This window comes from Dendronephthya gigantea, unplaced genomic scaffold (assembly GCF_004324835.1).
Source record: "Dendronephthya gigantea isolate DGI-Jeju-01 unplaced genomic scaffold, DenGig_1.0 000126F, whole genome shotgun sequence".
NCBI classification, from domain to species: Eukaryota; Metazoa; Cnidaria; class Anthozoa; order Malacalcyonacea; family Nephtheidae; genus Dendronephthya; species Dendronephthya gigantea.
Genome location: NW_021163136.1, coordinates 633,278 through 644,721, shown reverse-complemented (window position 1 = coordinate 644,721; position 11,444 = coordinate 633,278). Strand labels below are relative to the sequence as shown.

The window sequence follows — 11,444 nt, the reverse complement described above, 5'->3', positions numbered from 1 at the left end:
TCCGTAGGAAAACGGACTATGATTGTAGCCTACTGCCAAATTTCCGTTTGTCACTGGGGCGACGCTTGGAAGATTTCCATGGTTTGGTGCAACATGAAATGGTGGGATAGCATGACCAGACATGTCCGCACCAGCAACTTGAGGAGCCCCGATGGAACATAAAGGTGCATTGTGGGCTACATTAAACTGACCCACGTGTGTTCCTTGACTAAACAGAACAGGGCTTGGCCTTTGGGTGCATGGTGCTACTGTGGATTTGTTACTCGAAACGGTCCGACCATTACTTCTTTTCGCCTTTCTAACCTTTTTCGGTGCTGGAGGGCGATGAGCCGATGAAGGGTCAATCATGTTGCCCCTGAGTGCTGACATTTCTTTGCCCAGCTGTGAAGCCCGAGTAATTTCTTGGCGGTGGGTCTTTTCGCGCCGTTCTGTGACTGTGGGACCTTTTCCCCCCTTAAAATTTCCGTTTTCGAAACCCTCAAGTTCCGCCTCAAGTAAAATACTGTCTCTCGTATCGGCTTGGGCTGCATCTAAAAGTGACATATTCGGGCGGTCTCGGTGCGCCCAACTTGCATGCACAACTTCAGCGAGATTCATTCTGGGAGCATAGCTCGGGTTAAAGGCACGGAAAATGAACGTCCTACGGTGGTCCCACCAGTCTACCCAGGTCTTTAAAAATCCCCTTTCTGGCTTCTTGTTGATGAACTGATGAATGGTATCTCTCGCTGCATTGTATGTCTCTGGTAGATTCGCCATGAGCAAGTCGTCACAGAGGCTTTTAAAAATCTCGGCATCAACACCATCGCGTAATTTTGCTGCCATTTTATTCCTGTTTTCTTTGTAATGAAATTCGCAGCTTTTTACTCGCTGTTCCACAGCTTTGCTACCAAAAACTTTTTTTATGCCGTTCATGTTGGCTCCCGCCATGTCGGTACACCATCCAATTGGGGTGAACTTTTCTTGCCCTGTTTCGCTGTTTAAAGCTTCATTGAACAGCTTCCAAAACAATTCAATATTATCACTGTATTCTTTTTCGGCTTCCATCACTGCCAAAGGAATCTGGCGTTTCAACATCGGATGATAAACGCTGGCAGTCAAAGTGACGTAATTACGGCATCTTTTCACTTTGCCATCAAAATAGCAAAATTCTTTATTCAGAAAGTGATCGCAATCTCTCTCCATATTTTTGGCCATTTGCATTCGAACTTTACTTGTTTTGAATCAGTATGATGGAATATCTGGATTGCAGCGCCTGTCGATGATTCTATAAATCAGAAGCTTGTCCTCTTTGTCAACATATTGTTTAAATGTGGCCAGAGCTTCGAAGTTTTCGCCAGACGGGTTAACACTTTTTTTGAGTTCCTGCTTTTGGTTGGATATCCACTTTCTGTCGAGTACTTGAGAAGCTTCCTTCTTTACTTTAGCCAAATCATCTCCATTTCGTAATGCAGAGAGGATGAAGGTAGACTGAATTTGAGAAGGCTTCAAATCTGGATTCTTTTGTAACAGATCTTTGACCTTCTCTGTTGGTTTCGAGTTCACGTGCCTTATTGGGCACGTGTGTGTTCCAATGCGAAAAACTTTAACATTTTTCTTGCCTGATTTAACGTAACGGCGTGCAGCGCATGGCTGAAAGGTAACTGGTTGTTCGCATACGGCGCATACATCCACGCCATTATTTTTTTCATCTGAAGGACATTTACCACTCCGTACTGAGATCTATAAGGGCACTCGCTGTTTGGACATCTATGGGAGCCCAGACAGTCAGCATAACGCAGCTTTCCTTCACTGGACCATTCTGTTTGTGAACTTTTCTTCCATTTTCTTCCATCAGCTTGAAGTATTTCATTCTTGTTTTTTTGAGTGCTGTATTTGAATTTGTATGAGGAGAGTCCATCAATTCCTTCTGGAAGAGAGGTTACTTCTTCCGTCACCACACCATCCCACATGCTGGGGTGAATTTTCCTTTGCCCACTCCTTCTGGTTTTTCTTTCTTCAGAATCTTCACTATCGATACCAACACTGCTACGAAAGGACTTGTCATCAGTGCTTGATACTTCAGACATCTGATGTTCATAGCTATAAATAAAAAACAGTGTCACTGTGAAAATAATAAGCTTTTGATATTTTAGCACATGTCTAACCTTACACAAATAGCATTCTGCCATTCAAGTTAATTTGAGCATTAGTGATTTGGTATGTGGAGGCCTTGTTCCTGTAGAACGGTAAGCCCTAGCTAGCAGTTGCATACAGTAAAGCCCCGCATAAAAGAACCAGTGAATTTTGACTTCAGGCTGAAGTGGTTCTTTTATAACAGGTACTTAGAAAGAAATCAGGCTGAAGTGGTTCTTAACTGGTTCTTATTTCCAGTCAAAAACAATTGTTCCTGGTTTAGAGTTTTAAACCTCTTATTGTATACAATGAGACTAGTAAATGAACTGTAATTTAACTGTTAATTATATAAACTATAAATGTAACTTGTCTTTAACTAGAATTGGTAATTGTCTAGCCCTTGGGGGCAGATCTTATCATCATTTGAACCATCAGCTGTTAACAAACAGCCAGTTTTTTCAAACAATCTTCTAAAAAATTCTTTATTTTTACTTAGCTCCCTCCATGCCTCTGCTGTCCACTTTGTCATAAGGATCCTTCTTTCTCTGGCTGAGAGTTTGTCATGCCATTTTTCTAGATTTTGTTCCTCCTCCAACCACCTTTCCATTTCTGCGGCTATTTTTACTTTCATCATTTTTCCACATCCTGCATCAACTGGCTGGATCTTATCCGTGTGATTTTCAGGAAGCATGTACACTGATGCATTGATTTCATTTCTGCATACTTGGTGAAATGTCTTGCTTTGCTGAAAACCAACATTATCAACAAAGATAACCTTGTCATCTTTGTCTTTTCCAATCCCAGGAACAAGTGTTTGTTTGACCCACTGCATATTTACCTCTGTATCCATCCAGGCAGATGGCTGGTAAAACACATCAACTCCCTTGTCATACTGTTCTTTCTCAAAGATACTTAAATTCCCCTTTCCCCTGAATACGATGGCTGGCTTGACATTTTGTTCACCTTCGGCACGTATACAAAGTTGTAGGGTAGCTTGCCTTTTATCTAAGCCAGATGATGGTTGTGACACCCATACCTGCTTGCTACCCAATGTATCATAAGTTGTTTCTTGCCCAGTAACAAATGCAAGGGGCACCTGATCAATGTTGTATCTGTTCTTGGGTAGCCATCTTCCATATTTTGGATCAATAGAAGACCTAATTTAAAGATAAAAATTAATGCCCAGCAAATGACTTTGAGACAAGACATAATATATATAAGAAATTTAATTGCTAACGTTTCGTTGCTTGCAGCGCAACATCATCAGAGCGGTTTAAGATTATTACAAATAATTGGTAAAAAAATAATAAATAATAAAAATAATTAAAAATAATTAATAATAGAAGACCTGTTTCTTCTCCTTTGTGTTTTTAAAGATTTCCTCAAATTCCTGTGAAACTTCTGTATAGTACTCCTACCATCATCTGCAGAATCTTTCTTTTTGTTTGTGCGACGTCTGAGAACAATGCCATGTCTTTTCTTGAATCGCTGAAACCAGTTGTGACTGCCTTTAAACCTTTCTGCTGCTTCTTTACCGTAGCACATTTCGATTTTAGCTTTCATTGTTTTCTTAATCCAAAGTTTAGAAACTTTGCTGCCTGCTGCTCTACGCAGTTTAAATTCTGATACCAGTAATTTTGATGCCCGAGGGTACTTTTCCATATGTTTTGATCGGTTATCAGTAATTCTCCGCCTTCGTCTAGCAGCTGTGGTTGGGCCCGTGTTTTTCCTGTATTTGTTGAGGACTAGTTGTTCTTGTAATCGGTCTTTTTCTTTGTTCCATTTTATCACCAGGGATTTGCTGACTCCCCTTTCCTTTGCAACTGCTAAAAATTTGCCCACCTTTCCCTTGGTTTTGATTTGATCCAAACGGTTAAGAGTTTTTATTTTAAAGTCCAGGGTGTATGAGTTCCGTTTAGCACTTCCTCTTCGCTTTTCCTGTTGTTGTGGCCTTTGGCCTTGTCCCGACTGGCCATTAATATTGAATTCTTTGTCTGATTCAGATTGACGATTGTCAAGATTCTCTAATGAATCTGTCTGCAACACTCCAGATGGTCCTTGGCTTAAACTACGATGAGTGTTACCAGCCGCAGCAGCAGACTGAATTTCATGTTTTAGGCGCACGTGAATGTTAAGATACTGCTCTCCTGTAAACGATTTTTCACAGATGTTGCATTTCAAAGATTTGCTGCTCAGTTCAACTGACTTTCCTAATGTTTCTGTAATGTCGTAAAGCCGTCCATCTTTCAGTTCTACTGACTTTTTGATACCACAATCGAATAATGTACGATTCATTTGCATAAACAGTTACAAACTAGCTACAATGGCGCTGGATTGGCAAGATGTGATCATGTGAATGCCATGAAAGAGAGACGACTGGGTACGAGTCAGACACTCTTGTAAGAACCGTTCCGCCATCTTGGATATTTCTTGCTAGTTTTTCAAAGAAAATATACTAAAATACCGACATTTCTCTGCAAGAATGGAAAATGAGTATGGAATTTATGTAGAGGCAAGCATCCGTGGTTATCATGCATATTTTCAAACTTCAACTGTTTACATTGGTGAGATACTGACTTGTGAAGTGGAACCCGACAATGAATATGACAAATACGCTGTGGTAGTTAAGAATGAAGATGGCTACACTGTAGGGCATGTTCCAATCGAATTGTCAAAAATCTTTCACAAATTTTTAGTGGACTATGGTGAACTTGAGGCTGAATGCATTGGGAGTAAATACAATGAAGGGGAAGGCAAAGGTCTAGAAATACCAGTGGACTATAAACTTATTGGAAATGCTGGTTATCTGGAACAACTTCTTAAAAAGCTCAAGAAAATTGAAATATCTAGCAACTGGAAACTTACTGATATCATAAAATTAAGTTAGATTCCTTACTTCTTCACTTTTGTACTGGACATTGTCATTTGTTTTTACTGTTTATGTTAATATGGTTGATGCATAGCGTATATTTTATACCCATCAAGTACTGAGTGAACAAAGGGCCATCATGATGTAAGTTTTTTGAATATAGTTATGCAAGTTGAATTATGTTGTGAATTGATTGCTGTTTTGATAAAATAAATGCATGCATGATGTGGTTGAAAGACATAATTCCTGCTGGCAAGATTACAGTATTTTGTTTTCTTCTTAGTACCTGCTTACTAATTCAGCTAAAAGTTTAATAAGGTTTCTTAAGAACCAGTTTCATTTGTCAGCCTGAAGTGGTTCTTGTATTTTGGGTGCTTAATTGCCCAAATTTCAGGCTGGTGGTTCTTAACCCACTGGTTCTTTTATGCGGGGCTTTACTGTACACTACACCCGTTAACATGTCGTTGTCCAAGGTGCATGCCTCAAACATGTTTTTTAATGATTAACATGTTTTATATTTTGCAGTCTATCTCACATCCTGGCTGAATAAGTTCTTGGTACCTCGAATCCTGGCTGAATAAGTTCTTTGTACATTTTTTCTTATTCGCTAAGCTGCATTTTCTAGGTAATTCAAGTTTTTCTGGTGTACCCTCTCCTGAACTAAGGTTGCTAAAAGATGTGGTGAGGTCTATTATGTCACTATTTTTCTTTTCAACTTTCTAAAATTAAAAAGAAAGTGTCATAATTGGTGTATTTTATATACATGGGTAATTTAACTCGTCGGCAATATTACTGCTGGTCTGCTACTGATGGCAATCATGTCTGGGAAATGCTGGACCACAAGCTGCTAATTTCCACGGTAGAATATTAACCTGGGACCTATTACCTACCACTTTTTTCTTTTGGCTTTTGATCGGTGACATGCCTTGAGAGCTGTTAGCTGTATTCTCATCAGAGCTAATACAGATAATAGCATCAGGGTCATCAGTAGTTGAACTGTTGATTGGATCATCTTTGAACAGGTGGTACTAGTGAAGAACAAAAAAATTAAAGAATGTACACTATTGTAGGAAACTTTCTAACTTTATTTTTTTCGGTATACTACAAAATGTTTGTTTGACAGGTCTTTTTGCAGAATCAAGAGCTTCAAGAGAGCCGATGGGGGTCATAGGGCTTAAACTTTCCAAAATAGGTCAAATAATTTTTCAGAATCGCCCCCCCCTGCACTCCCGTTCATTTTGACCCAGCCCCCCCCTGTTTATTTGGCACCGCAAAGATGAATTTGGGTACAAAATAAGACCAGCGTTTGTATATATATACATAGTAAGTTAGTAAAATTACATCTAACCTGAGGCACTCCTTTCCAGACAGGTACACCAGGGTTAAACTCTTCAACTCCAGTAAAGTCCATCTCAGTTACCTTTCTTTTTTTGTGGGGTGCCTATTTTATTAACAAACATTACATAAAAAATGCAGATATTTTGATCAAGTTTCTTGTTATAGAGAAATTATTTTTGGAGCTATTATTCCAATTGATTTCTTCCCATTCCCTTCTTCTGTCAGTCTCACTGAGATACACACTTAAATATTAATAAATTAATAAATAAAAATAAATAAATCATAGATAAATAAATAAATAAATAAATAATACAAAAATATAAAATAATAATTTGAACATCTTTTAAAAATATTTATGAATATCAAATGTTTTCACATGGTCAGGTGTCAAAGGTCAAATGGTGTCATAAATATACCATGATAATACTTTAAGAATTTACCCAAAATATTGCATAAATTGCATGGGTTGTTACAGCTGGATTCTTGAAATGCAATCAACTTTGTGAACTGCACTTACTGTTTTTAAACAACGACTTTTATCCTTAATCCACTGAGTTGGGGATGATGGTCTGTTGATGTTCTGGTGATGTTCTGTAGTCTTTGACAGGTTCTCCTCTACATCTTTTCCATGAGTGGTGGGCTCTGGCCTTTTAACAACATCAGCGAATGTTCTTCTACTCTGAAACTAAATTAAGAATTGAAAGTTATTACTCAAGCAGCACTACACTTTTCCCAATTATTTCATTTGGTTATTAATTGTTTATAATATAGTGTGGTAATTTATAAACAGCTGTTTAATATGTATATTTACCTTACTCTCTGTAGGTTTTATTGCCACATAATGATCACCAGTATGACCAAAATATAATGTGCCCAACTTTACGCCTGACTTGGGAAATTTGGTCTCTGTGCATTCTTCTACATTATCCTAAAAAAGATCACCATTGGGTGACAGGGACAAATCTGCTGTAATAATGGTAGTGCTGTTAATCAGATATTGTTTTGAGATGCTGAATAATTAAATAACCTGTCAAACAGTAATTTCAGAATACAAGTCCACTTTGTAATGGTCATTTATCTAATATAAACAGACTACTTGAAAATGGGAAAATACAAAACATGGACCCCTAGTCCATGGACCCCCTATATAATTATATGCTTATTTTATTTTTGAAGGGTTAAAGTTAGGTTTAAGGATGGGGTTAGAGTCAGGCGCGGATCTAGGGGTAGGCAACATAGTCAAGTGACTATGGTAAATTATCCAGATAATAATTACCAAATTCCCAGTTCCCAATTCACAAAGTATGCATTCATAAGTGGAAACATGACAGTTAATTATTCATATTTTCATATCACAGTCCAGTTATTTATAGATATATAGCTCATTGGTATTTAGGCAAGCCATGAAGCAAGCCAATGAGAGGCAGCTATTTTGCCTATGCCTGGCGGCCGATACAGCCTTTTGATTGGCTTATAGCTTTTTTGCCTAACCAAGACGAATTTGCCTAACTTGACGTAATCAGGAAGCCTCATGATTGGGTAATTTTTTTAAATTCTATTATTTCATTGGCTTGCATTTTTTGCCTAATCTTTGGCGAGTTGAACCAATCACTGTGCTTCGTAAGCATGCCTGTGTTAGTCATGTTAGGCAAAGACTAGGCAAAGAGTGGAAACATGCCTTTTCAATCGCTCTGAGCATCGAAGGATTAAATTTCGAAGTTAGCTTCTGCTTTTTCGCGTTCGTTTTGTTATTGTGTTATTTTACAATGTCTTCATCGCCTTGTAGTGATTTGTACGAGCCATTCGAACGATTTAGAGTGTCTAAATGACGCGATATTAATGCGACGTTCGATCTTTGTATTTATGAAGGCGACACGCTCAAGGCTAAGCTCAAATGTTTGTGTGGAGTTATATGTGCCGAAGCATGCTCGTAATGGCAAGAAAAAGGCTTGTACTGCAATAAGTTAACTATATTTTGTTTATTCCATGCTACGCTTTTATATAACTGTGTTTTTAGATCTCAAATCGGCAAAATGATTGTCGAACAACAACAAGCATGGCTAGTTCTGTATGTATTCAAATATAAATTTACATATGTCTGCGCTGGCCGGGTCAAAGGTTGCTATAAATGAATATATAACTTAAATATGATATGAAAGACACAAAGTTAGCATGTTCACTTTTAGTTATTATTATTCCGTATTCCTGATGTATATCACATGTATAAATACGTTCATATGAAAATTATGAGTGAATATACATCATGATGTTGACATTGTAACTCTGTCGTCAGTCCGCGATATAATTGTCGGATACTTAATCTAGCGTGATTTTAATTTCCTGTTTTGAATATTTTCCTACTTCTCCTGCTTCAGCTTCGGCCCTTGTACTAGTTAGTAACAATAATACTCAAAGTTGGGACTACTCAAAGTAGGGACTAAGGAATACTTTGGGAAGAAGTAGATTCTCCCCTCAATGTCATCTCAAAAACAATTTTTAGCTAGCGTATATTTTTAAAAGTGTATTCTAGGCATGCTGATGAGCCTAATATGGGGCGAAGCAGTTCAGCTGGTAGTCTGAAGGCTATAATTTAAAAAATCGAACATGCTAGTAAATGAGTCATGCGTGACGCCATACGTGACGTCATAAATGACGTCATAAAATTTGACTAAGGTATGAAAAATCCTAGATCCGCACCTGGTTAGAGTTTTGGTTGAAGTTAGGTTTGGGGTGAGGATTTGGGTTGGGGTTAATGTTATTAGAATAGGAGTGTTGGACAGGGTTGGAGTTAAGGTTGGGTAGGGTTTGAGTTACGGTTATGGTTATAGTTACAGTTACAACTAACTATGTCAATATCACCCAAACACGAACCCTAAATCTAAGCCCAAGCCTACACCCAATCCCAACCCTAAACATAACCCTCATTCTAACCCTAACCCAAACAAGACCCCCCCCCCAATATATATATATATATATATATATATATATATATATATATCAGTACTCTATGACTATCACTATAGCATGTAACAAATATACCTCAGGCTTGCGTAGTGACAATATTACTAGCTCTTGCAGGAAGACCTTAGCCAAGGTTGTAATACATAAGTCGGTTGCATACTCCTTTTTGAGTTTTTCCACTGCACTCTGCCAGTCACTTGGTACACTCTTGTCACAGAAGTCAATATCACAAATAAAGGCAAATTTGTCATTACCCGAATCCTACAAAAAGGATACTGGATACTCAGTCAATATACATTATTTTGATCATCAGTACCTGCACTGTGTGATGTTTCTCTTGTCTGTAGCCTTTGTCAGTTTTAAGTTTCCTTCAGACAGTAACCTTTCGATGCCATTTAGAGACACCGAACTCCGAATTTATAAGAAAAAACATCGATCTCTATCATACAAAATTTAAATAAATTACATTATTTAAGATTATTTTTTTGAATTGTTGCAGTTGTACTTACATCATTTCTGTGGTTGAGCAGATGGTGGAAAACCATATTCTTAACCTTTTCCGTCTCCATACCCAGTTGAAACGCCGCTGCGGTGTAAAAACAGTCTCCGTCTCCCGGAGGATTACAGACTACTATATAGCCTGCCTTTTCTAGCGTCTGGTAAAAGTCGCTCATGTTTAGAAGGATAGCTTTGTAAGATATTCCTTGAGACACATTTGTCAAAACAATATGGAATCTCGGCCCTTTTCGCTACACGTGTTCTCGTCTCCAGCTGAGCCCGCAATTTTACCCGCACCCGCACTTTTTACCCGCACCCGCACTTTTTACCCGCACCCTGCACTTTCTCTTTGTCAAGACATTGAAACTAATCCAGGCCCTACTTTTGTCAACCCAAATGAAACAATTCATGCTCCTTACAGTCAAGGTAATGTTGATATCTTTGGTCAAAATGCAGGTCATCAATGTGTACCTATGAGTTTATGCTCTCTTATTCATGTGTATCACTATCATTCAATTTTGAACTCAAACAACTTGGTTGATATTATGCACCTTGGTAACGAATTATATTCTGCATTGTCTCAGTTAGCAAGGCAAAGATATTTGTTACTTAATGAACTGCCTACAATGGTGACTGTTGAGGAAATTGATTACTTATTTGAATTCAGTGAAAGTTATTCAAATACACTTCATACACCTAGGTTAATTGAGGGCAACCCATTTGTTGTGGCTTTGAATACTTCTTTTGAACATTTGCAAGGACAAGGTTTCAATTTATTTCTACTAACTATTGAATTAAACACTGTAGCTATCTTTACTGATTCGAATAATAAAATTAAGATTTTTAATTCTCATGTCAGAGATTCTTTAGGTATGCCTGACGCTAATGGAACATATGTCTTGTTACAATTTAATACACTTGGAAATTTACTAGAATATTAAAGTATTTGTATATACCTGGTGCTATCTTTGAAATAAAAGGTGTTAAGATTGCCAATCTTACGTGTGATGAACAAGTACATGATTTAAATAACACTACTGTCAATGAAAATTTTCCAAACAGGCACAAACTTAATAATGATACCAATGTACATTACTCTTCAACAACAATTGAGGATCAAAAATCAAATGAAATTTCTAAATGATCTTCCGTTTTTTTCCCGTTAATCTATTCAATTTGTTTTTCTACAATCATGATATGTAAATGTTGGAGAAATAATACTCTAAATGCTATTACTGAAAAAGCCACAGAGATTATGAAAGAATTGTTTAAAAACGGTGAGCACGGCTCTTCAGTTTTTAAAAATTTACCTGGAAGCATAGAAATATGCGGTTCTGGAATCAACATAGAATATACGTCTCGGTATCAAGGGACACTTTGGTTAACAGCTGAATCCAGTAACCTTGATTTCCAGAACTTACTGTTGGCAAATTCGAACAATAGTGGATTTTTGTTACGGTTTTTAGAAGAGTCATTGGGTTGCATAATGCAGAATAAAACCTATCGTAAAAAACACACAACTACGTACTTTTTCTTAGGTCTCGATTCAGAAAATGGTGTATGTATCTATGAAGAATTTACTGACTCGCTTAATTTTGTTAATAGAATAATATGTGATATAATAAAGTGCAATTATCCTAGCCTTAAAAAAGTACCATATATCATC

General features: G+C 37.5%; 2 protein-coding genes across 2 annotated transcripts; one reads left to right on the top strand and one right to left on the bottom strand.

Annotated features, from left to right (window-relative positions):
* Nucleotides 1-1,221: 1,221 nt before the first annotated feature.
* On the bottom strand, nucleotides 1,222-4,407 carry LOC114535834. Its single transcript, XM_028557151.1, has 4 exons — nucleotides 3,461-4,407; nucleotides 2,940-3,269; nucleotides 1,790-2,079; nucleotides 1,222-1,688 (listed from the first exon to the last, which is right to left on the bottom strand). Exons 1-4 carry the CDS (start codon nucleotides 4,405-4,407, stop codon nucleotides 1,222-1,224), a joined length of 2,034 nt encoding a protein of 677 aa, XP_028412952.1.
* Nucleotides 4,382-5,158, top strand: LOC114535816. Its single transcript, XM_028557137.1, has one exon. It carries the CDS (start codon nucleotides 4,595-4,597, stop codon nucleotides 4,997-4,999), a length of 405 nt encoding a protein of 134 aa, XP_028412938.1. The 5' UTR covers nucleotides 4,382-4,594; the 3' UTR covers nucleotides 5,000-5,158.
* Nucleotides 5,159-11,444: the final 6,286 nt, after the last annotated feature.

Excerpts from the sequence above, each read along its gene's own strand:
- LOC114535834 (XM_028557151.1), bottom strand. The coding sequence starts at position 4,407 with ATGAATCGTACATTATTCGATTGTGGTATCAAAAAGTCAGTAGAACTG. Across the intron at positions 2,080-2,939 it reads GATACAGAGGTAAATATGCA|CTATGAACATCAGATGTCTG; the intron begins GTGGGTCAAACA and ends TTTTATTTATAG. Across the intron at positions 1,689-1,789 it reads TTCACAAACAGAATGGTCCA|ATGAAAAAAATAATGGCGTG; the intron begins GTGAAGGAAAGC and ends AATGTCCTTCAG.
- LOC114535816 (XM_028557137.1), top strand. The coding sequence starts at position 4,595 with ATGGAAAATGAGTATGGAATTTATGTAGAGGCAAGCATCCGTGGTTAT.